Here is a 23,786-nt window from a genome sequence, read left to right on the forward strand (position 1 = left end):
GGGGAAGTTCTCTGCCACCGTGTCCCCTGTGCGTGACTGACAGCGTGTGGCCGCGTCCCGGTGTGACGGTGCCGGGGGGGGAAACACGGGGGTGTGTAACCCATCACCTGTGCGAGGCTGCTGGAGGGTGGTGGGGGGTGACGGTGCCCCGCTCTCTGCCTGTCACCGGGGACGGCTCCTCCTCCGGCCCCCGGGCCCGGTGCGGCGGCGGGCGGGGGCGGGCAGGTGCCGGCGGTGGGGCCGGGGGCGGGGCGGGGGGGCGGGCGCTGGCGGCGGCTCCGCCGGGCGCAGCAGGCGCGGGGCGGGCGGGGAGCGGCGCCGGGGCCCGAGCCCGAGCCCTACCGGAGCCGAGCGGAGCCGCCCCCCCTGCCGCCGCCGCCGCCCATGGCCCCCTGAGCCACCGTCGCCGCCGCGCCCGGGCGGCCATGAAGCCGCTGGAGAAGTTGCTGAAGAAGCCGGGCTCGCACCTGCCCGCCCGACCCGCCGCCGCACCGGCACCGGCACCGGGACCGCGGCGGCAGAGCCTGTCTCGCCCCCCCGCCTCCCCCGAGGATCCGGCGGGACCGCAGCCGGGGGGTGAGGGTCGGTGGTTGGAGCTGCGGCCACCCGAGGCTCCGCTCCGCTCCCCGGAGGAGCCATCGCCGGGTGGCGACCGGGACCGGGAGCCGCCGAGCCCCGAGCCACCGCCCGCCGCCCGCTGCGGCTGCGCCCCCCCCGCGCCCGCGGCCCCCGATCGGCTCCTGGAGCGGCTGCTGGAGCGACTGCCCGCGGGTGGGGGGCACGGCCGGGGCTGCCCAGCAGGTACCGCGGGCCGGGGCGGGCGGGGGGCGGTGGCTGCGGGACCCCCGGGAGAGCGGCCGAGGGATGGATGGATGGATGGATGGATGGCAGGAGGGACGGGGGGTGGATGGAGGGGCTGCGGGGGGGGGGGGGGGGGGAGCGGGGCGGGGAGAGCGGGGGCCGCGGCCGGGCGCTGCGGTGGGAAATTCGGGGGGGGGGGGATGCGGCAGCGGGCGGCGCTGGGCGCGGGGGGGTGGCGAGGGTGTTTGATCGGTTCCCGCACAACCGCGACCCGGGGGATGCGCTGGATAGCACCGGGGTGGGGGACACTGGGTGCCCGGTGTGGCTCTGACACCGCGCAGGGTGCAGGAGGGTGCCCGGCTGGGATGGGAAGGTCAGGCTGGGTCCGCGGTGCCGGTGGCAGCGGGGCGGGCAAAGGTCGAGGGCTCAGGGTGGCAGCTCCGGACCCGGTGGAGGCCGAGGGTGGTCGGGCACCGGCTGCCGCTGCCCCATGCAGAGCCACCAGCCCCCTGGTTAATATTTTCCCGGTGGTAAAATTATCCCCAACGGGAGCCGCAGTGCTGGGGGAGGGGTGGGGGGGAGCGGGGGGCGGACACCCCTTCCCTCCGGTACCGTCCCGTGGCTCCCCGTGCAGAGGTGCGAGGCGGCTTGGGGACCAGGGAGCTGGGTGGGAACCAGGGGGGATCCTTGCTCCTGCCCTTGGCTCCTGGGGGCAGCAGGGAGCAGTGAGGCACCCCAGCTCCACACTCTGGGTACGCTGGGGCAGGGTGGGGCTCCCCGACACGGTGGAGCCTTTCGGGTAGAAGCGAGATGAGTCTGGCAGCTCCAGGCCCTGCCTGCACCAACACGCTGCCAGGCCCGGCCCTGCGGTGTCTGAGCTGGATTTGGGGGGGGGGAGAGGGCAGAAACCAGCACGGGGGGCCGGGGGCTCCCACCACCCACGTTCTCCTGGCGTGGGAAAACCTCCCCTGCACCTGCTCCTTGTGGCTCTGTTGGAAGGTGTGGGTGCTGCAAAGGGATGGGGAAACTGAGGCAGGGATGGAGGGCACTGCACCTTGCAGGGATGGGGGATGTTTGGCTCCTTCTGACCCCCAGGTAGATCCCAACTGGGGGCTACACTTGGGACATGGGAGACACGTACCTGTCCTGGGTGCCCCCCATGCTGCTGGTGCCCTTGCCTGCCCTGGGTGCAGGATGCTGGATGTGGGGCACCAGCCTTGTGGCTCTGGGGGCTGGGCTGGGGGGGTGTGGGTCCAGACTGTGCCCCAGACTGCTGTGTCCTGCTTTCAGCAGCAGCTGATCCCCCGTGGGTGCTGTGCCCCAGCACGGTGGTGCCAGGGGAGCCTCAGCCCTGACTCGGCACAGATCCGTGACCGGGTTAATGTGCCGGAGCGGGGGGGACGCTGGGCACAGCTCCTTCTGGGAGACCCACTCGAGGCTGCTCTGGGTCAGGCAAGGGAGCGGTGCCTTGACCAAAGGTCGTGGTGGTGGCAGGGTGCTGGCACCCATGGCCACTGCCAGCTGTGTTGGTCCCATAGCTCACCCAGTTGTGCCAAAACACCCTTCCTGGGGCTGGTGGTGTCCAGAGACCCCAACCGTGGGGACTGGAGCTGGTACCGTGTGCCCTGAGTGTGCCTGCTCAAATAGCCCCTGTACCCACCTCCCCTCGCTGCCTGCCTCAGTTTCCCTATTGCCTTGAGCTGCAGTCAGGCTCTCACCGGGGCTGGCAGTTGTGCTGGAAGGTTGAGGCTCAGGTCCTGCCTGCTCCCTGGCTGCCCCATGGGGGTCCAGGAGTCAGTGCCAGGCACTGGCTCAGGGGGTGGTGGAGGGGCTGTGCAGGGCAGGGTGCCCATCCTCCCCTCATCTCCCCCAGACTCACTGCTGGATGACATCGTGCTCACACACTCACTCTTCCTGCCCACCGAGCGCTTCCTGCAGCAGCTGCACCAGCAATATCCTTGGGGGGGGGGGGCATGGGGCGGACAGTGGGCTGCCAGGAGGGGGGGCGTGAGGGTGTAATGAGGAGGGGTCCAGGGATGGGCACAAGGAGAGTGTGAAGGTGCAATCAGGAGGGCGTGAGGGTGCCAGTGGGGTGAGCATGAGTGTGGCACAAGGGGCTGTGAGGAGAGGGGCAGCAGGGTGCCATGGGGTGGGGGGCACACAGGAGCAGTGAGCAGGGAACTGGGGTGCTGTGAGGGTGGGTGCAAGGCAGGCGGTGGGGTGCTACCAGGGTGGGGACGAGGATGCCCACAAGGGGTGACCGGGGTCCCTCCTTGCCGTGGCATATCCTTAACGGTGCCACTTTCGTAGCGGTGGGGGGCAGCCCCCCGCCCCACTGGGAGGAGGGGGCCGGGCTGCGGCGCAAGCGGGCAGTGCTGTCCGTGCTGCTGCATTTCCTCGACACCTACAAGGGGCTGCTGCAGGAGGAGGAGAGCGCCGGGAAGGTGATCAAGGTGGGTGCCTCCTGCTCCCGCAGCCCCCCAACCCCTTCAGCCCCCAGCCCTGATTCCCTCTTGTGCCCCCTCAGGAGCTTTATCTGCTGATTATGAAGGACACGTCCCTCTACCATGACCTGGAGGATGAGATCCTCAAGCTGCACCAGCTTGTGGAGACGGTGGAGCTCAAGTGAGTGGGGGGGACAGGGGGTCCTCAGGAAGGACAAGGAGTCCCCAGAGAGAGGGTTCAGCAGGTCCTGGAAGTTAGGTGTCCCCAGCGGGGTCAGGGGGTCTCCAGAGGGGTTAGAGAGTGCTGAGGGGGCCCTGCCTGACCCCACACTGGTGCTGTAGGGTGGCCGAGGAGACCCCCCCCCCGAACAAGCAGGTGAAGCCGCTGTTCAGGCACTTTCGCCGCATCGACTCCTGCCTGCAGACCCGCGTGGCCTTCCGGGGCTCTGACGAGAGTGAGTGACCACATCCCCTCCTGCAAGGGGCTCTGCCTGTTCTGTGCCTCTCTATCCCCAGTTGGGACTCCGAGGTGTCCCAGGGAGGTGTGGGTGACCATCACAGCCCTGACAACCCCCCCCCTCCCTTCTGCTTCTCCCCAGTTTTCTGCCGTGTCTACATGCCCGACCACTCCTACGTCACCATCCGCAGCCGCCTCTCGGCCTCGGTGCAGGACATCCTGACCTCTGTCACTGAGAAGCTGCAGTACTCGGAGGAGCAGAGCACCCGCGAGGACGCCCTCATCCTCGTCACTATGGCCTCTTCTGGAGGTGCCCGGGGGTCTGGGGCAGGGGTGTGTGTGGGGGGGTTGTGAGGAGGGGTCCGGCTGGCACTGACCCCCTGTCTGCAGAGAAAGCGGTGCTGCAGCCCAGCGAGGAGTGCGTCTTCACCACCCTGGGCATCAACAGCCACCTCTTCGCCTGCACCAGGGACACCTTCGACTCCTTGGTGAGCACCACCCTGGAGATCCCCCAACCCAGGACACCATCACCCCCTGGGCGGGGGATGAAGGACCCTCCTACAAGACCCCTCCAGCACCCCTCGAATGTCCTCATGTCCCCCTGTGCGGAAGAGGGGGAACCCTCCCGCATGCTCCAGCATCCTCCAAGCATCCCCATGGTGTCCCCTCACAGGTGCCACTGCCCGAGGAGATCCAGGTGGTCCCTGGGGACACAGAGATCCATCGTGCCGAGCCGGAGGAGATCGCCAACCACCTCACTGCCTTCCACTGGGAGCTCTTCCGCTGCATCCACGAGGTTGGGGTGTTGGTGGCTGGGGTGGCTGTTATGCCATGGCAGGGGAGGACCCTGGTGACATGCTTGTCCCCTTCCTCGGCAGCTGGAGTTTGTGGACTACGTGTTCCATGGGGAGCGGGGCCGGCGGGAGACGGCAAACCTGGAGCTGCTGCTGCAGCGGTGCAGTGAGGTGCAGCACTGGGTGGGCACTGAGCTCCTGCTCTGTGAGTCACTGGGCAAGCGTGCCCACCTCCTCAAGAAGCTCATCAAGATCGCTGCCATGTGAGTGTGGGGATGGGGGTGTATGTATGTGGGGGTTCCCCTGCCACCCCCTGACCCTCTTCCCCCCTCCCCTCCCCCAGATGTAAGCAGAACCAGGACATGCTCTCCTTCTATGCCATCGTCATCGGGCTCAACAATGCTGCCATCAGCCGACTGCGCCTCACCTGGGAGGTAAGGGGTGCTAATGGACCCCCCCAGGTTCTCATAGAGCCCCTCAGGTGCTCGTGGACCTCCCCCCTTCCCTGGACTTGTCTTGCAGAAGCTCCCTGGGAAATTCAAGAACCAGTTTCGGAAGTTTGAGAACCTGACGGTGAGCACCTGGGCATCTGTGGGATGTGTGAGAGCCTCTGTTCCCCCCTCTACCCCAAGAGATTTGGGGAGTTGGTGGGCAGGGGTGTTCCCGCACCCTCCCTGGGTGTCTCTGTTCCCCCTCTCCAAGGCAATGCAGCTCTGTGTGTCAGCAGCCACTGTGGTGGGGGTATGGGGCAGGGTGCTGGCACCCATGGGGAGCTGACCCCCCCGTCTCCCTCCAGGACCCCTGCAGGAACCACAAGACTTATCGTGAGGTGCTGGCCAAGATGAAACCCCCCCTCATCCCCTTTGTGCCGCTCATCCTCAAAGGTGAGGGGGGGCATGGGGGCTGCCTGCACCCCACGGTGGGCCAGGGTCCCACTGCTGTCCCATGGAGCCCCCTCTTATGCCTTGATTCATCCCCAGACCTGACATTCCTGCATGAAGGCAGCAAGACCCTCCTGGATGGGCTGGTCAACATGGAGAAACTGGTGGGTGCCCCTCAGTGATGGGGGGGACATGCCTGAGGGATCCCAGGGTGAGGACAGGGAGTGGAGACCCCACTGAGGGGCTGGGACCCTCCTGTCCCTGCAGTGGACTGGGGAGCGCAGGGTTCCTGGTGATGGGGGTGCCCCAGGGTGGGGACAGTCCCCAGGCTCCTGGGGGGACCAGGCAGGGTCCCGTGGGTCTGGGGGCTGACAGAGGCTGCTCTGTGCCCCAGCACTGCATTGCTGAGAAAGTGAGGACCATCCGCAAGTACCGCAGCCGCCCGCTCTGTGAGTAAACCGGGGAGGTGAGGGGTCCCCCAGCACCCACTGGGTGCGGGAGGGAGCTGACCTTGTGGGGTGCAGGATACGCATGGCCCTGCCACCCCCACCGCTGTCCCCAGGGGGTGGGGATGTGTCTGGACCTGCATCCCTCCATCCCATCCCCATGCCCACCCCTGTTCCCCCACACTGACCCCCCAGGCCTGGAGCTGGAGGCCTCCCCGGGGCAGCTGCAGACCAAGGCTTACGTGCGGCAGCTCCGGGTCATCGACAACCAGAACCTGCTCTTCGAGCTCTCCTACAAACTGGAGCCGGGCGGACAGTGAGGGCCGGGGGGGGGGGTTAGGGGGGCAAACCCCGGGACCCCCTCCCCGCCCGGGGGGTCCCAGCCCCCCAGCACTGACGCACTTTGGCCAGGGGCCCCAGCCTGGCACGGGGCTGGGGGGGTTTGGGGGCCCCCGGACCTGTCACCCCTCGCAGCCCCATGGCTGGGGTGCAGGAACCCCCCCCCCGGGGGCTCCCCTCTATTTTTGTACGTGCCCCCCCTCCCCGCTCCTCCCTCTCCCGTCCTTCCCTCCCCAGACGTGTATATTTTGTACCGAGCTGCCGTCCGGAATTGTACATTTATTTTTTAAAAAAAAGGAGGAAAAAAACAAGAAAAAAAAAAAAAAAAAAAAAAAAAGAAGAAGAAAACAAAAGCAAAACCCCTCCGGGGGGCGGGGGCGTGTGAAACCCCAATAAAAGGCTGTCCCGGCGCCTGTCTGCTGATGTCATGCTGGGGAGTGATGTTATAGCCGTGCTGCTGCGTGAGGTCACGCCTGGAGCAAGGGGCCTGGGGGGGGGGGGGGGGGGGGGCTCACGGGCGTTGCCCCCGCCCCGAATCTCCCGTTACCGACCGGGGTGGGGGGGCTGCGACCTTCTCGAGGTGGCGGCAGCGCGGAGCCGCGCGGTGACCTCCCCAACATGGCGGCTGCCGGGGCTCCTTCCGGCCCTCCCAACATGGCGGGGAGGGGCAGCGATAGCCAAGCCCGGTCGCGGCACACCCGGCCCTGCAGCACCGGCTCCGCCACGAGCAGGGAATCCCTCTCCAGCTCCGCCGCGCTCCCCTCGGTCCTCCGGACACCCGCGGAACCGGGAGTCCCCGCCGCGCTTGTGACCTTCCCAAAATGGCGTCCGCAGAGCCCTGCAGCTCCCGCTGCCCTTCCCATCATGGCGCCGCCGCGCGGTCGCTCCGCCCATTTCCTGCCAGGGCCGCGCAGGCGCAGCGGGGCTACAGCCGCCATTTTGTTCGGCGGCGGCTGGAGGCGGAGGGCGCCGCGGGGCCGCGTTTCCGGGTGCGGCGGGAGGAGGCCGCGGGCGGGCGGTGAGCGCGAGGGCTCCGGTCCGGGGGATGCGGGGTCTGTGAGAGCCACAGCTGCGGCCCGCGAGGCCTCTGTGTAGGCTACGGCGGCTCGGGGTGGGTGTGTGTGGGGAGGCGCGGGGCCTGTGAGGAGGATGGGGCCTGTGTGGGGCTTGTTCTGGGGAGCAGGGTTTGATCTGGGCGCTTCTGGGGTGCAGGAGGGTGTCTGGGAGTGTTCTGGGGCCGGTGTGTGGTGTGGTGGGCCGGGGGGGGCTTGGGGTGCGCTGAGCTCCCCCTCCAAGGGGACCCTTGGAGGTTGTGGGGGAGTTTGCCAGGGGAGGCACCGGTGTAGCCGGCACGTCTGTGCCGAAAGGGTGTTTGGCACAGTGGCAGCGGCTGGGGGATCCTGTGGGGGTCTTGAGGAGACCTCCCCTCCATGCTTCCTTCTCCCTGTGTGACAGGAAGGTGCCCGTCCTGTTCTTCCCATCGCCCTTCTCCAGGGGTGCTCCCCAGGGGGGGCAGGAAGGGCTCCGGGTCTGTGTGTGGGCAGGTTTGGGTGTGTGTTTGTGCCATCCTTGGGGGGACAGTGTTCCCGGGGTTCCCAAGCAGTGTCACAGCCAGTCCCTTCTCTGGGCCAAACTGCAGCCTGAGCAGCTTCTGCCTACGAAATCCCAACGTCGGAGCAACATATGGGCGGGCAGCAAAGTGCTGCGAGTGCCACGGTGGAGGCTGAGCTCTCCCTTCTGCTCCGGGTAAACACAGCCGCGGCTGCTCCTGCTCCGACGGCTTTCCCCACCCATGGAGCCGTACGTCCCTGCCAGACCCAGCCCTGGACTTGAGGACTGAATTCCTGCTGCAGGTTTACACTCTGGATCTCTCCAGAACCCTGCCTGTTAGCAAACAAAATAAGTAGCTGATTGTTCACTGCGTGTCCTTTGGGACAGAGGGAAAGTGAAGGGGCTGTGGCAGGAGCAGCCACAGCCATTCCCCTTGCAGGGACTCAGCAGAACTGATGCAGCTCTCACGCCCACCCTGGCTCTCTGTTCACAGAGTTCTCCGTGTGCCTTGATGTCCTTGACTGTGACCTGGGAGGGACGTGGATGGGGTCGAGCTGTGGGGTACGTGTGCTGCCAGGTGTGCCTGGGCGCTGAGCTGTCTCTCCTCAGGATATGTTGCTTGGTTTGGTGTTTCCCTTCTCATGGAGAAGCTGCAGTGAGCCCTGAGCTTGAGGAGGCAGAGGCTGGGGTAGTTTTGGAGCAGTGCAGGCTCTGAAACAGCTTGTTCTCCCAGCAGTGCTCAGGGATTGGGTGTTTTGGGTTTTTTGCCTCAAGTTCCCATTGCTGCTAACCACATCTCTGTCCCAAAACTCCCCCCTGTGGTGAGTGGGGTGTGTGTGGGGAGCAGGCTCTGTGTCTCCCTGACTTGTTTGGGTGTGGGCAGCATTTCTGGGGTGCATGGGGTGAGATGCAGCAGCGGGAGGTGCTGGCTGCCTCCTGACCCTCAGCTGATGTGGGGCACTGAGCACCTCATGACTGCTCTGTTCTGGGTTTCCCCACCCCATCATTCAGGTGAAATGGGGGCTGGGGGGCAGCTGTACCCCCAGGCCAGTGGGAAGGTGATGGCAAGGAGCCTGTGTGGCTGCAGCCTCGGGTCAGGTGGAGGCAGAGGTTTTGCATGAAAGTCATTTCAGGGAGCCACAGCCTGTGTGCTGGGCTGAGCAGGAGCCCTTGGAGAGGTGCCGGGATCCCAAATCGGCCTCGTTTTACCTTTGGCAGACTTGGCTGCAGACAGGGGGCTGCCTGGCTTGCTCAGGCCTGGCCTGATCTCTGGTGTGAAGTGTCACTGCCCTGCTGATGGCTGCCAGAGAGGATCTAATCTGACCTACTCCCCTCTGGAGCTGCCTGGGTTTGCAGATGAGGTGTGAATCCACCCGGCTCTGGCTGGGACATGCTCTTTGGGGCAGAGCTACCTGGTGAGCATGTCCTCTGCTTTTCACAGCTCAGCTTCCTGCTTTCAGCCCTGGCTGTCTCGACTTATTGTCTTGTGTCCCCAAGGTGTTTTGGCACTGCTGCTTCAGCCCAGCCCCCCGGGACACGTCCCCTCCTCACCCCTCGTGTGCCAGGGGGTGGCACGGCCGCTCTCCCGCTCGCGGCCTCGTTGCTGGAATGCAAAGGAATTCCTGCTTTCCCTGCTTTCCCATGGCTGCTCCGGGGCTGGGAGCACAGATCCCTCTTTGTGCCGTGGGGGTGAGGGAGGGTTTGGCTCCATTCTGCCATGAACAAACGGGAGCTGTTGGCCGTGGCGTGCCAAGCCGGTGCCATCTGGAGCGTGTCTCATGCCTGGTGCTGGGCTGTGAGTGTGGCACCGAGGGCAGTGCTGCTGCAGGTGCCACCTGTACCACCATTGCTCCATCCCTCTGCCTCCCTTGCCCCTGATTTGGGGCTGTTTGAATCAGTTTTCACCATTAAAGCAGGCCTGTGGTTCCGTGCTGCGGTGGTGCTGCAGACATACCGGGCTGCCACAGGGCAGTAGACGCTGACCCAAAAGCCCCAGCATGTGGTGCCACACTGCTGCTCTTGGGTTCTCTGCCCTGGCTGAAGGTGTTACCTCTGTGGTGACGTGTGCCAGCTCCCTCTCTCCACCAGCACCGAGGTGACTGGGCACGTTCCAGGTCAGGGCTCACTTCCCTTTGCTTTGCTTTAAAGTGCTGTCACTGAGGCGCTCTGGTCCTCGTCTGACCTACTTACTTACATCTGGCTGCTTGGAAGGAAGGCAGATTTGTGCTGCCAAAGAAGTAGCGTTCTGTTGGGAAGCAAGGTGGGAGGAGGGAGCGGGGGGGGAACGTGTCCTCCTAACGAGGGGCTGAGAGGGTTGGGTTTCTTCTGTTGGCTTTGCCAGGGCAGCTCTGGAATGAGCACAGCTCCCAGGGCTCACTCCTCACTCCGGTGTTACAAGGTTGGTTCAGAAATTAAAAGGTCTTTTCCAGAGCTGAGAAAGCTTCTTCATCACCAGCCTTGGCAGGGGTTGTGGTACCAAGAGACCAATTCTGCTGTGGGGTCTCTGGGAGCTCTGTGTTGTGCTGTGCTGTGGGGCGGGGGCTTGGGTGTCTCTCTGCTTCTTTGGCTCATCCCCATTCCTTCCTCTGGTGTCTCCCACACACAATCCCATAGCTGTGGTGATTCCTGCTGCTCGGCAGGACTGGCTGCACCAGCCCCATGCCCTTGGTACAGACTCTCCCTCTGGCACCTCCTGGGGCGAAGGCAGCTCCGGAGAGATGTTCCTGGTGAAAGGGATGATGCTGCCAGGGGGGTGTGGAGGTTTTGCAGGGAGCTCTGCTCTTCCCTTTCCCGCGGGAGCAGGCCAGGTGAGTTGCAAATGCTGTTGGCAGAGCTTGCCCAGAGCGTGGCCCCTGGCGGTCTGGGCCGTGGGGAGTCTTGGTTGTCATGCTGGGCCAGGATGCTGCCTGCTGGCATTTGCTGCTGTTTCACTCCAGTGTCCCTGTCTGGTCTGACCTGCTGCTGGGGTGCTCTGGCAGCAGGGACTGTCTCTGCAGCACCCTGGTACTTCTCTTTGTTTCCTCCTGCAGGCACAGGGCTTAACTCTTCCCTCACATGGGTTGGGTGGGTGGCTTGTGGGTGCTTGTGGCTTTTCTTGGGAGCTGGGAGTGGCAGAGTGGCATCTGCAGGGACCACCAGCCCCCACGATGAGTCTCTCTGTCTCTCACCCCTTGTTACTGGATCATATCTCAAAGCCAGCCCTCCTCTCCCTCTGTTCTGGCTGTTGATTCATGGTGTGTTCTTGGCACCTGCCAGCCTGACAGGCAGCTGAGTGTGGATCTGACCATGTGGAGAACTCGTTCTGATGGGGCTTAGCTCCCTCTCCCCTTGGCATCAACATCAGTGCCTCCTTTGCCCTCTGACACCTGCAGCTGAGTCCTCCCCATCCTCAGCCTCCTGCCCCAGTGGGGACTCTGCTCACTCTAAGCCATACTGTTGATCCTGTGGCCCCATTGTGAGGTTTCTGTAGCTTTAGGGTCTCACACAGACATCCAAGTGTCCCAAAATAACGCTTCAGTGCTGGATATTCCGTGGTAGTTTGTACATTTTCTCCTAATGATTGACTGTGAACCTGGTTAGAGGAGAGATGCATTTCTATGGCCAATGTATTTTTTTTTTTTAGAAGCATTCAATGATGTTTTTCTGAGTGGTTTCTTCCTCTCTTTGAGGCTGTTGTGGCTTTGGGGTGGTTCTGGGTGACTTTATCCTGCGGCAAGGACTGTGCCCTTCCAGCAGGCACCTCCTGACAGCAGCCAGTGACTTGCACTCTGCCTCCGTTACTTACCCTGTGTGTTCTGGATCATGGATGGGCTCATCTCTGCTTGGCCTTTGCCTAGGAAAACCCTGAGAATACTTGGCTGGGTTTGGTGGAACAGCAGGAGGCTTTGTGCTCCAGCCTGGCTCTGCTCATTGCCTTCGGAGCCACTAGGCTTGGAGCAGCTCTTGCAAAAGAGGCAGCACAGGAGGCTGGTGAGTGGGCAGAGCCCCAGCACCTTTGCCCTGCAGGAGAGGGATGGCAAAAGGGAGCAGAGCTGGAAGTCTCTGCCCTCTGCCTCCCCAAAACCCCCAAGGGAGCATCATGGATGTCTGGTGAGAGATGGGAGAGACCTCAGCGGGGGATAGGGGAAGGGATTTGTTCCTCCTGGAGGCTCCCAGCCCAGGCAGGGGAGATGATCCCAGCTCTGGCACTGCCTTGCTGAGTGAAGTTGACAAAGGGCTGTGAGTGAAGGAGGAGGGTGGCCTCTGTGGGGTCTTGGGTGTGTTTAAGCTGAGTGTTCAAACACAGGCAGAGGCTGGCACAGGGGGGGATGAGCTGGAGCAGCTCCTGCAGTAGTTTAAAGGTACAGTTCTCCATCCCAACCTTCAGGCAGCATGTGTGTGTAGCTCATGGGTGTTCACCAGGATTTTTTTTTTCACAGACCACTCAACCTTCCCCTAAACACAGCTGGGTCAGTCTCAGGGCAGTGACCTCTCCCAGAGATGCTGCCTCTTGTCCCCACGCCATGGGGCAGGGATAAAGGCCCAGCAGTGACAGACCCTCAGTGCTGGTGGAGTGGGTCAGTGTGTTGGCAACTGCTTGGATACTGGGGTGAGTCTGGGCAAAAAGCTCAGTGCAGGGGTTGGCTTTGGAAGCCTGGACCTCAGTGGGGCCTCCTCCAGTTGAGGTGACTTTTTTTGGCAGAGTTTCACCCGGACTTTTTGCTGTCCCTGACTGGTGCTGCTGCAGCAGCTGACAGTGTCAACTCAGGGTGGCAGGCTGGAGCTGGGTCGGTTGCCTGTTCCTGTCTGAGGCTGCCGTGTCTGGTGCTGCTTTACAGATCACTTTGTGCCCGTCGGCTTCATGTGATGCTCAGAAGAGCTGTGGGTTTGTTTGCTGTTCCTTGCTCATTGCTGGTGTCAGACCAAGCCTTGGATGTGGCTCGTTAGCATCAGCCTCTAAATGAGACCAGGCGCTGCTGGGGGTGTTTAAAAGCCTCTGAGGGCTGGAGCCCTCCTTGCTCGGAGCATCCCAAGGCCACTCATGCTCTCCCTGCTGCCATTGCACCTCACGGAGCTCACAGCTCCATCACAGAGCTCCATCATTCCACAGGAATGCAGCATCGTTGGCAGCTGATAAAAAGATGTTTTTATTCGAACGCTGACACCCTCGGGCTCGGGGCCTCTTGCTGTTCAGCCCCACATTGTTCTCTGCCAGGCGTTGGTCCTGCAGCACGTTATTCCCAGCCATGGGTCACCCCCTGAAGCAGCCGGGAAGTCCCTGCGTCTCCCACCGCTTCCTCCCCTGGAACAATCAGAGGTGTCGGTCGCAGGGAGCGCTGGTTCAGAGCGGTTCCTGCCTGGTCCCCTCGTGTGCCACCTCTCCCTCCCAGGCTTCCTTTCCCTTCTTGCCTGGCACAGGGGACAGGGAGAGGCAGGGAAGTCCACAGGCCCTCTTGGGATGGGCTTTTCCTGCTCTTCCCTTTGCTGCAGCCTAATGTCAGGACATGATTCCTCGCTCCTGATTAAAGGTTTCCTCTGCCAAGTGAGCCGAGCTGAGCTCAGTGGAAGGCTGCTGCAGGCTCTGGGGGTCCCGTGATCAGGGATGGGGAAGCTCTACCGAGGGCTGTGGAATTTGTCCCGAAGGCATTAGAAACTTTTGTGTTCGGGGTTTTTTTGTTAAAAACGCATTGTCGGTGACCGTGTGTTGTTAATAATTCACAGTGAACGTCTGAGTCCCGCGGGGCTGGAGTGTGTCTGTCTGTCTGCACGCAGGGATGCACCGGCTCTTTGAGACGCTCCAAATCGAGATGGCAGCTCGCTCTCTTAAAGCATGCTGAGACGATTTTAAAAGCCTGAATGACCTTAAATCCTGCGATGGCTGTCTTTCAGGATAAATTATTTATGTCGCTTCTTCAGCGCTGCCGAAGCCCTCGCTCCTCAGGAATGGGCAGAAATGTCAAGCATGGGAGGAGAGGCTCCGAACTGGGCAGGGCTGAGCTCAGGGAAACGAGGAACTGAGGGTTTGGATGGGAAGAGGTGGAAGATAAAGGCACCCTTCGAGGCGGGGGTGGAAGGGAGGGTGTTGGAGAGGTCCAGCCTTGGAAGTCGTCCCCAAACCGGTGCAGCCGCATTCTGCAGCTGACATCAGAGGGCTGGAAATTCCTCTTGATCTGCAGTTCAAAGCCGCTGCCTCCCTGAGGATGAAGCTCTTCATCTCGGGTTTGCAAATGCAGGCTCGCCTCGGCAGTGTGAGCCTAGCTGTGAAATACAAATCTGCCACGGCACCCAAATCCCCCTGAAAAGCAGGGAAACGTGCTTATGGCGTCTGAAGGTCACTGCTGCCTGTCCTGCTAAAAAAGCAAACTCCCTTTCCCCCGTGGGATGAGCAGAATCCAGGGCTGCGTGATGGAGAAGGCATTTCATCTCTCTTCACAGCAAATGGGAACTTGCAAAACGTGGTGTGTTGTCCTGTCCAGGGCAGCTCCAGCTCATTCAGCTGTTCTACAGGAGAGAGGGGGTTGCTGAGTGTAATGGTGTTGGGGTTTAACAGTGTTTTTTAAGCCAGGGTGGGCTGAGGGAAGTGCTGCAGGACTGACCCAAAGCGCTGCTGTAGGGAGGGAGGGGGCTGCAGCCACCTTAGGGCCCAGGGGGCTGCTGGGCAGCAGCTTTCTGCAGGGTCACCTCGATTTCCCTGAGCTCGCTCTCCTCCAGAGCGAGAGCTTTTCACACCTTGTTTTCCTCTCTGTTTTCTCACAGCTTTCTTGGGTTTTGTTTTTTGTTTTAGAAGGAAAGCTAAGGTGGCAAACCTGCCCCTCCCGGCTTAGCCGAAGATGAGCTCTGCGCTTTGATCTGGCGGCTGTCTCTGGCTGCCCCGATTCAGGTCTTTCAAACCACTTTCCCTGCAAGCGCAGCGAGCATATGGAGCTCTCTGAGGCTCAGATCTGGCGTGGTGAAAGGATCCCTGGAAACGAAGAACAAAGGAGCAGGAACACAGAGAAGTCGGCTGTCGGAGCGGCATTGTTTCCAAGGGCACGGTTTCCGTAAGGCATACGCCAGACATGACGGGGTGGTAAGCAGTGCTGGGAGAAACACCCCCCTCCCCCCCTTTTTTTTTTTTTAATTCTTTCCTGGAGGATTTAGCTTGTGTCTCCCTAATCTCTGTCAGCTGTCTCTGTCCTCACCAACATTAAAGATCTGGGCTTTGTTTTAAAGACAGACATGGATCACTCCAGCATTCCCACTCGGAGGTCTCGGCTGTTCTCGTGGTATGAACTAATCAGCAGCTGCCACGTGCTGAGTTCGGTGCCTCTTGATTTTGGTTTTTCAATGTGACCTTTGCTGTTAATCCACAACCTGAACGGGGCTGTGTGCTGAAATGAAATGACCCGTTTCTCGGGAATTCAGCTCTAGTTTATCCTCAAGCTGCTTTAGCTTAAACTCTTCTCTCCCCTCCTCTTCTCTTCTCACTCTTCTAGGTCAGAGCCTTTATCTGAAGGCAGGTTTCAGTGCAGTGCTAGTTTTAAGGGCACATTAGATACTGGGAGATAATGACTCAGGGTTTTCTTTGTAGAAATACCTCTCTCCTCCCCAGCTTGCTCATAGGAGTAATGTCACTGTGGATTGTCCCTAGCTGCCCAACGCAGGGCACACATGGGGAGCAGGAGGCCAAACAGGGGGGACCCAGTGGTGTGCTTGCCTTGAAGATGTGCCACTGACTTGTTTTCTAAGAGCCAGCAAACCCCTGTCCCTCTGAGTACAGTGAGGCAGGGACACACTGCCACAGGGGTGTCTGAAAGGGCTCCTGTGACCCCATGAGCTGTCGAGGGGCAGAACTGGCTGGGAAGTGTCACCCTGTGAGTTACCAGCTGGAGCAGGAACATAACTGGGAGGAGATGTGTTCCTGTTCCCGTGGGTCAGGAGCAGAGGTGACAGCCTGCAGCGCTGGCACTGCTCCTGTGCTGGCTCAGGCCTGTGACACATGAGACCGAGTCAGGAGTCTCATTACCTGGCACGTTTCTCTGCTTATTTCTGCTAATTACCTCCGGCTGCTGGTGTTCAAACAAGGCCAGGGCTCTCCTGCCCTCTCCTCCCGCCCGTCGTGCCGTGACGCTGTCACACCGTCCCCCTGATGTCACCCTCTGCCCTGGCAGCCCTTTGCACCATCCTGGCCCTGCTGTCCTGCTGTGGGGTGGGAAGGAGCACGGGGGAAAAACGTTCTTGTTCCAACACATCCTGGCAGGGCTGGTGGGTCCCAGACGAGCACGTTACGAGCTGTCTCTGATCTTGCTTTGGTGGGAAAAGCATGGGCTGAGTTGGTTTGCTGGGCTTTGTTCCAGTCTGTGGCGTGTCCTGGCGTGGTGGGACTGGTGGCTGTCACGGTGGGGTGGACAGGGACCCACTGAGACATGGCTGGTTGGAGCTCGTGCTGTTCCTGGCTCTGCAGAGGTGTGTCTGGTGCCACCTGAGATATCAAGTGACTTAAAAAATGCCGGGAGATAGAGGGAGGGAATGGCTTCCCAGCAAGGGTGTCTGTAGGTGAGGAGTTTCTCACCCAGTAGAAGAGCTGCTTTTAATTAAATGGTAGCTTCTTTATTTATTTTCCTGAACCACAGGGAGCTGGTGGTTTGCTCCAGGGCAGGGGAGCTGCTGGCATCACAGTGATGCTCCTGGTCCGTTTTTCCTGTTCTCAAAGCTCTGCTGTGACAGGGAATGGGAACATCTGACACATGAGGACAGAGCTGGGCTCACTCAGGCCTCACGGAAGTTCAGTGGTGTCAGTAAGTTGTTGTTTATCTGGTAGAAGGTGAGTCTCAGAAGGGATCTGGGTTTTAATACCTGATACAAACAATTTCAAAGGTTGCAGGCACCCAAGTTTCAGTGCCTGCGTTGTAAAGGAACTTTCACTGTCATGGTGGACGTATTGGTGAGCTCTCTGGAGGCTGGAGATCAGAGGTTGGAAGCTTCAGATGGGAATCACAGAATGTTAGGGGTTGGAAGGGACCTCAAAAGATCATCGAGTCCAACCCTCTTGGACAGAGCAGGGTCACTTACATAGAAACTCTTCCTCTTACCATATTGTGGTCCTCTTCTGTGGTTAAAAAACAAGTTTTCCTTGGGGAAAGACATCTGCAGCCTGGAGAGGGACATTTATCCCCAGCCTCTTGGTCTGCCCTAAGCACCCGAAACTCCTGGGGTGGCGAGCGAGGCCTCCAGTCATCACATTCCTATTCCCTGAGCCAGTGCTGCTGGGACAGCCCTACCTGTGTGCTGCTGTCAGAGGCACGAGCTTGCCAGGGGCCTGTCCAATGATCTCCTGGTGATTCAGGTTCCTCTTCCTGTCCCCTTTCCTCTGGGCTCAGTCTCCAGTGCCAACCGGAGCTGTTGGGCTCTGTGGAGTCCCACCACAGAAGTGCTTTGTGGGCTGGGAGCTGTTCTAGGTAAGCTGCAGTGTGGGGTGGTTTCCTTTTGGGATTGTGATAAGCTGGATTGAAATGTCAACAGAGGAGTGTTGGGAAAGCTGAGTTTGGTTCAAGAGGGGGGGCTTTGGAGTTGTGGGAATGGTGAAGCACAGGGCACAGGCAGCCTTTGATGTGTTGGGAGGTTATCAAGGCAGGATCCAAGTGGTTTGGACAACCTGCCTCATCTGTCAGGGCTGTTTGGGGACTGGAGCATCCCTCCTTGTGTGAGCAGCAGGATGGCCCTGCCATGCAGCACCTGCCCCCTGTGTGGTGGTGACCCCCTGGCAGAGCTCCCTGTGCCTGTGTGCCAGGGCTGGCTGGGTGCTGCCGGGCTGCAGGCTGGGGCTCCTGTCGCACTTCCACGTGAGCAGCCTCTGGCTGCAGATAAAGGAGCTGGATTGGTGGTGCAGGATTAGCTTGGCCGGGTTTTCTCTGCTGAGCGAGGCAGCCACGTGAAAAACATCCTGGGCTTCAGCTGCAGGCTCTGTGCTGGCGTGGGGGTCCTGGTGATTTGGGGCAGGGGGTCATGCTGGCTCCCACCTCTGGGACCTGCCTCTGCCCCATGGGGAGCTCCAGGCACAGGGCACTAGCACACCACCTGAGGCTGTGTTTCCCCTCCAGTCCCTGACTGCTTCTTCCTTTCCCTTCCCACAGTAATGAGTGACCAGGCTTGTCCCCAGCACTGAGCCACCGGAGCCGCCGGGAACTGGGCCAGGATGCCAATCCCTCCTCCCCCGCCGCCGCCTCCCGGCCCCCCGCCACCTCCCACCTTCAGCCAGGTAGGGCTGTCCCTAAGGTGGCCTCATACTATTGTTTGCCAGGAGACCCCCCTCAAGTGTCTCTGGACCTCCTCGAGTCCAGCCTATGAGAGCTTTAGGCTGCCCTTGGGCTGTACCTCAGTTTCCCTTGCAGCAGTCTGTATGTGGATGCACGTGGTGTTTCTCTGCTTCAGTGTCTTCTGCTCTGCAATGGTTCAGGGGGTTGAGCAGGGGACTTTGCATGTGGCTTTAACAGGACAGTGTGAGCTCCTGGACAGTCCCTTTGCTCTGTCTGGAAGAGCCCCTGGAGAAGGCTTTTGGGGGTCAGGATGCCTCTGGGCTTAGCAGAAAAGTGGGAAGGGGGAGTTGGGCTATGCCTGCTCTCTGGATCCCCATGCATGTGTGAGCTCCTGCTGAGCAGCTTCTTGTCTCCAGGCAAACACAGAACCGCCAAAACTGAGCCGAGAGGAGCAGCGGGGCCGTGGAGCCCTCCTGCAGGACATTTGTAAAGGGACCAAACTAAGGAAAGTGACACAAATCAATGACCGGAGTGCACCCATCCTGGAGAGTGAGTACTGCCTGGCCTGGCCCTGGGAGGTTCTCAGCCCCACTCTGGATGCTGCTGTGCCCTTCAGGGTGGCTTCTGGGCTCTCACCCATCTGATTTCCAGTAGCTCCTCATTGGAGGAGCTGATAATACCAGGCTTAACCTCTCTGCCTCTCTGCTTTCAGAGCCCAAGGGCAGCGGCGGCAGCAGCTTCAGCTCCAACTCAGCTGCCATCCAGCCCAAGGGTGGCCTCTTCCAAGGCGGCGTGCCCAAGCTGCGGCCCGTGGGAGCCAAGGACAGCTCAGGTAACGGCCACCGGCCCGTGGTTTGCACCGGGGTGCCCTGGGAAGATCCCTGAGAGTGGGAGGGGGCTGAGTTTTTTGCCTGTGTTTGCCAGGGTAGAAGCAGGAACCCCAAATCACCTCCATGCCACGCTGTCCCATGACACAAACCATCCCGGGGGGGTGGAGGTTGGGGGTGGGAGGCCCGGCAGTCGCATGTGTTGCCGAACGTTTCTCTGCTGTTTTCTGTGGCATCCTGCCCTCCAGCCAGCCCGCATGGCCACGGTGAGAGAGGAGCTGAGTGTGGCTGAGCGTGGTGCCAGCTCCCTGCCGGTGCCAGACGGCGTTCCCTGCGGTCTGGCCCTCCTCAGCCGAGCGGGCAGGCTGCCCCGCGCCAGCTCTGGGACACAGCACCGCGTGTCCTCCCACACCGTACCGCTCACTCTGCTCTCCCTCCCCCGCAGACGGCTCCAGCAAGCAAACTCTGCAAGTCCCCGGCTCCAGAGCAGCCGCCCCCCGACCCCCTGTGCCGGCCAGCAACAGCCGACCTCAGGATGATGCTGACAACAGTCGGGCTTCTCCGCCGGAGCTGCCGCGCACGCAGAGGCCGTCCCTGCCGGACCTCTCCCGGCCCAACACCGCCGGTGGCACCGGCATGAAGCACAGCTCCTCCGCCCCGCCGCCTCCCCCACCGGGCCGCCGTGCTGCAGCACCTCCCGCTCCTCCTCCGGCACACGGCGCCAAAATCTCCTCCTACAACCGGGAGAAGCCCCTGCCACCCACCCCGGGACAGCGACTGCCCGGCAGCAGGGACGGACCCCCCGCCCCGCCATCCATCAAGCCCCCTCCCTCGCCAGTCAGTATCCGAACGGGGTCGGGGGCTCAGGGCCAGTCCCTCGCCCCCCCCGCCACCCCCTTATCGGCAACCCCCCGGTGTCCCCAACGGCCCTTCCAGCCCCGTCAACGAGTCCGCCCCAGAGCTGCCACAGAGACACAACTCCTTGCACAGGAAGACCCCGGGCCCTCTGCGGGGTCTGGCACCGCAACCGCCCGCCTCAGCCTCCCCGTCTCTCCAGAGCAGTCGCCCCCCTCCACCGGCCCGAGACCCCCCCAGCCGGGGCGCAGGTAGGAACAGTCAGCTCTGCTGGGCAAGGAGCAGCAGTGGGGGGTCAGGCTGTGTCTGCCCACCTTTGGTGTGTTTGGGGGCTGTTGGAAGATGCCAAGGGAACCAGCACCAGGGAACAGCCAGGCTTCTCCTGCACATCAGGGTTGGGCTGGGGCAGTAGCTGGATTGTCACCTTCAATACATGTCCCCAGTCCTGCCCACTTTACCCAGCTCCTTGCACACTGGATGGTTTGGTGATGGGTTGTGGCTGGGCTGCTCCTGCCTGTGCAGTTGGTGTGTCCTCATGGGGCAGGAGATGAGGATGGGGTGGAAGCAGAGCTGTGTATGCTGCAGCTGCTCCCCTGGGCTCCCTGAATGTCACCAGAAAGGTGACAAAAAGCTGCAGCAGGGCAGGGAGAAGCCTTCCCTCAAGGGTGCAGCTGGACACCTTTGCTCAGCCCTGGGAGCTGTCCCACTCCTCTCTGGGCTGGTTTTGGCACTGTGTGGCTCCGAGCACAGCTGGTGATGGAGCCTCTGGCACTAAGGTATTGGTGTCAGGCACCCTCGGAGGGGTGACTCAGTGAAAACCACCCACCATCCCCCTCCCCCCGTGCACATGGACTCGGGTGTGAGTGTTTCCGCTGCTGGGATTGGGGATGGCTTTGCCCCAGTGCCCCCCCCCCCTGCTCCTGGGCTCCGTGTCCAGACCGCAGCTCCCGCTGGTCCCCTGCCAACCCGCTCAGTCCTTCCGGCCTTGCCAGAATCCCTCTTTCCAGCTATGGCAGGGGATCTGCTCTCTTAGTCTGTGTGTAATTAGCTTAATGAGAAGCACGATCTGCCACTGTGCATCCATGGGAGGCTGGGCAGGGATGAGGGGTGGGTCAGAGGCACCCTGGGTCTTCTCACCACCTCGCTGGCAGTCTGGACTTGGCTCCCCAGCCCTGGCAGGCAGCACCTTCTCTCCCTGGGGAGATGCTGCCCTCAAAGCCTGGTGTGTGCAGGCTCATAGCTGCTCCTTGGATCCCTTCATATGCAGAGGGTGACTTGGGTCTGGCTGTGGACTGGAGCAGCCCCAGGAGGGGTGGGTGGTGATCCAGGGGAGCAGGCTGGCCGGTCCCCTGGGCTGCAGCTGCCCGGGAGGAATGCAGATGTTGGGAACCAGCAGGAAATCTGAGCTGGGCACGCATAGGAGTATCCCTGAGTTGGCTGCTGGTGTGCTCTGACTCGCAGCTGGCCTGCAAAGCTCTGGCAAAGGATGGATGTCCTTGGCCCTGCTGCCAAAGGAAGGGTTGGCCCTGGGGACACGGAGCCTTGGCGGGCTGTGGTGGTGCTGGTGCTGACCCAACTCTCCTTGCAGCCCCACCGCCCCCTCCGCCGATGCTGCGAAACGGGGGGCGTGATGCCCCCCCACCTCCACCCCCCTACAGACTGCACGGCTCCACCGACCCCCCCAGCCGAGGGAAACCACCACCACCACCCACCAGGACACCGGCGGGGCCACCACCGCCACCTCCACCCGTGCGGAACGGGCACCGGGACTCCATCTCCACTGTCAGAGCATTCCTGGGTGAGTGGGGTCCTGGGGGCTGGAGCTGGGAGAGCCCCGGGGCAGAGCTGAGCCCTTGGGCTTTCACTGTGTCCCCTCAGAGCCACCCGTCCTGACCTGCTTCTTCTCCCCCTTCTCTGCAGATGACTTTGAATCCAAATACTCCTTTCACCCTGTCGAAGACTTCCCAGCCCCAGAGGAATTTAAATACTTCCAGAGAATCTACCCCAGCAAAACAAACAGAGGTGAGGAAGGAGGGGGAGTTCCATCCTCTGCCTTCAAGGCTGGCAGGAGGTGACAGCAGTGACACTGTGGCCACTCACTGTCCTGTTTGTCCCCATGCAGGGGCTGGCGTGGTGTGGTGATTAAAGGGACACCAGCAGCCAGCTCTGCAGGGACTGGCCAGGGACTGGGAGGGGGGGAGGGGGGCACAAGAAGCCCCCATACCTGCCAGGAGAGACCCTGAGCAGGGGCACTCAGACCCAGCAAAGTGCCCTTTGCTGCACCACGCCAGCCCTGCGGATCCCGGAGGAGACTCCAGGGAGAATGGGATGCTCGTTTATTTTTAGAGCCATGAATGTTTAATGTGGATTTGAAAAGCCCTGAGCTTTCCGTGCGTGCCGCAGCAGCGGCTGCTGCGAGTCGCAAATCCCTGGCTCCAGATCTCTGCGGGGAGCACGGGGGGGAGGGAGAGGGAAGGGGGGGCAGCTGGTGCTGGGAGGGGGGAGTTGGGGGTGGAGGAGAGAAAGCAGACGTGCTGGATCTGCTGGATCCCACTCTACAGAGACCCAAAGTGGGGATCCACTGAGAACCCAGGGGGACGTTCTGGCTTCAGGGGCTTCAAGGGGGTCTCTCTTGTCTTGCAGCTACACGTGGGGCCCCCCCTCTGCCCCCCATTCCCAGGTGAAAGCAGGCTGCCCGGGTGGATTGTTCCTGAGCAGAGCCGGATCTCCTTCCCCTTCCTCCCGACGGACCCTCCCCACCTCCCTGCCCCCAGGATCCTGCATGAGAATCTCCCAGTGGCTTTGGTTTTCTCAACCACGCCAAGACCCACGGACGCCCACAGCCCCACGCTCCCTTCCAGCCCCCCCACCTTCATCTCTGCAGCTCCCTCCAGGACTCACTGACCTTCCCACCAACCCCAGATGGGTCCTGTCCTCCTCCCTCGTCACAGATCCCAGGTTGTGCTGGCACCGTGTGTGTTCTGGCAGCCTGGCACCAGGGCTCAGGGCAGCCACCGAGCCACGCGTGGCTGGACGTGGGGACCAGGGGGGGTTTGGTGCCCTGGTTTTTTGGGCCAGGGCTGAACAAGGGCTTGGAGAAGAGCCAGGCTGGGGCAGGGGATGGACACTGCAGGATCTCCGGGACAGGCTGGTGGAGCCTCGTTAGCCCAGCGTGGCTGATTGCTTTTTTGCACAGGATCCAGGGGAGGAGTGGAGGGGGCGTGTGGGACCATTTAGGAGCCCCTGGAGGTGCTGGGCAGGGGCTGTGGGGGGCACCCCAGAACCACCACAGTCACTGGCTTCATTGCAGCTCTGGGTGGAGCTGGGCCTGGCGGTGACAGCTCAGCTTTTAACACTAAATTACCAAACTAGAGCGTTTTAACAGGAAGACACTAATTGTCTGTGGGGGAAGCTGGGGGTGCCATTATGGGGGTGGGGGGCACGGCCCTGTGCTGGGGGGGGGTCCTGGCTGACATTTTGCCTTACACACTGCCCTGCCTGGCTGTACTGGGCTGGCATCTGTATTTACTCACCATACCGTGGGGGCTGGACATTAACTGTAGTTACTGATCAGTTTTATACGTTGTAAAACGCTTGTACTGTGGGAGGAAGGTGGGTGCTGGGGAGGGGCTCAGTCCTCTTCCCCCAACGGTTTTGGGGTTTGTTTTGTGTTTTTTGGTTGGTTGTTTTTGGGTTTTTTTTCCCCATTTTTTTTGTTTGTTTTTGTTTTGTTTTGTTTCGTTTTTATACAAAGAGGGAAACTCCCTGTTGAGGCTGGAGGCAGCAAGAGAGACATTGGGGGGGGGGGGTTCTCTGGAGGACAAGCCCACCCCCAGCGCTGCTGTTTCATTTAATTAAAGGTTAAAAAAAAAAAAAACAAAACAAAACGGTTCGCCCCGGGGGCCAGGGGCTGTTTAAGAGGGAACAGAATCAAACTGAGGAGCTTGAAATCACATTTAAATAAAAGTAATAAAGGTACATGGCTCCACGGGTGCTGTCTGGGGAAGGGACTGGGGGATAAGGAGGCCTCTGTGCCTCACTGGGGAGGCAGGGCTGTACCTGCAGGATGCTGGTACTGAGTGAACTGGGAGGCACTGGTAAGGAGGGGTGGGGGTGCTGGGAGCAGTGGGCTTGGGACACACGGGATGAGGGGAGACCCCAGGGGACTACAACTCCC

The 23,786-nt window shown here is 61.4% G+C and overlaps 2 protein-coding genes across 2 annotated transcripts; both read left to right on the forward strand.

The window, feature by feature from the left end:
* Positions 1 to 394: 394 nt before the first annotated feature.
* Positions 395 to 6,172, forward strand: RAPGEFL1 (Rap guanine nucleotide exchange factor like 1). The gene is made up of 15 exons (XM_030465993.1): positions 395 to 801; positions 2,675 to 2,753; positions 3,104 to 3,254; positions 3,329 to 3,426; positions 3,588 to 3,700; positions 3,845 to 4,012; positions 4,093 to 4,190; positions 4,376 to 4,498; positions 4,581 to 4,759; positions 4,840 to 4,930; positions 5,019 to 5,069; positions 5,293 to 5,380; positions 5,477 to 5,541; positions 5,772 to 5,826; positions 6,019 to 6,172. The coding sequence occupies exons 1-15, from the start codon at positions 426 to 428 to the stop codon at positions 6,141 to 6,143; spliced, it is 1,860 nt and encodes a 619-aa protein (XP_030321853.1). The 5' UTR covers positions 395 to 425; the 3' UTR covers positions 6,144 to 6,172.
* Positions 6,173 to 7,131: 959 nt separating this feature from the next.
* WIPF2 (WAS/WASL interacting protein family member 2) lies at positions 7,132 to 23,584 on the forward strand. Its single transcript, XM_030465939.1, is given in 10 exon segments — positions 7,132 to 7,180; positions 14,477 to 14,761; positions 17,805 to 17,929; positions 18,344 to 18,476; positions 18,640 to 18,759; positions 19,200 to 19,636; positions 19,638 to 19,860; positions 21,198 to 21,407; positions 21,530 to 21,631; positions 22,253 to 23,584. Coding segments are annotated over 8 exon segments (1,329 nt in total). The 5' UTR covers positions 7,132 to 7,180; positions 14,477 to 14,761; positions 17,805 to 17,866; the 3' UTR covers positions 22,294 to 23,584.
* The last annotated feature ends 202 nt before the right edge of the window (positions 23,585 to 23,786 follow it).

The sequence above is a fragment of the Calypte anna genome, chromosome 27 (assembly GCF_003957555.1).
Source record: "Calypte anna isolate BGI_N300 chromosome 27, bCalAnn1_v1.p, whole genome shotgun sequence".
NCBI classification, from domain to species: Eukaryota; Metazoa; Chordata; class Aves; order Apodiformes; family Trochilidae; genus Calypte; species Calypte anna.

Bases quoted from the DNA above. Each gene is read 5' to 3' on its own strand.
- RAPGEFL1 (XM_030465993.1), top strand. From the start codon at position 426: ATGAAGCCGCTGGAGAAGTTGCTGAAGAAGCCGGGCTCGCACCTGCCC. The intron at 4,931-5,018 runs GTAAGGGGTGCT...CTTGTCTTGCAG, and splicing joins GACTGCGCCTCACCTGGGAG to AAGCTCCCTGGGAAATTCAA. The intron at 5,542-5,771 runs GTGGGTGCCCCT...TCTGTGCCCCAG, and splicing joins TGGTCAACATGGAGAAACTG to CACTGCATTGCTGAGAAAGT.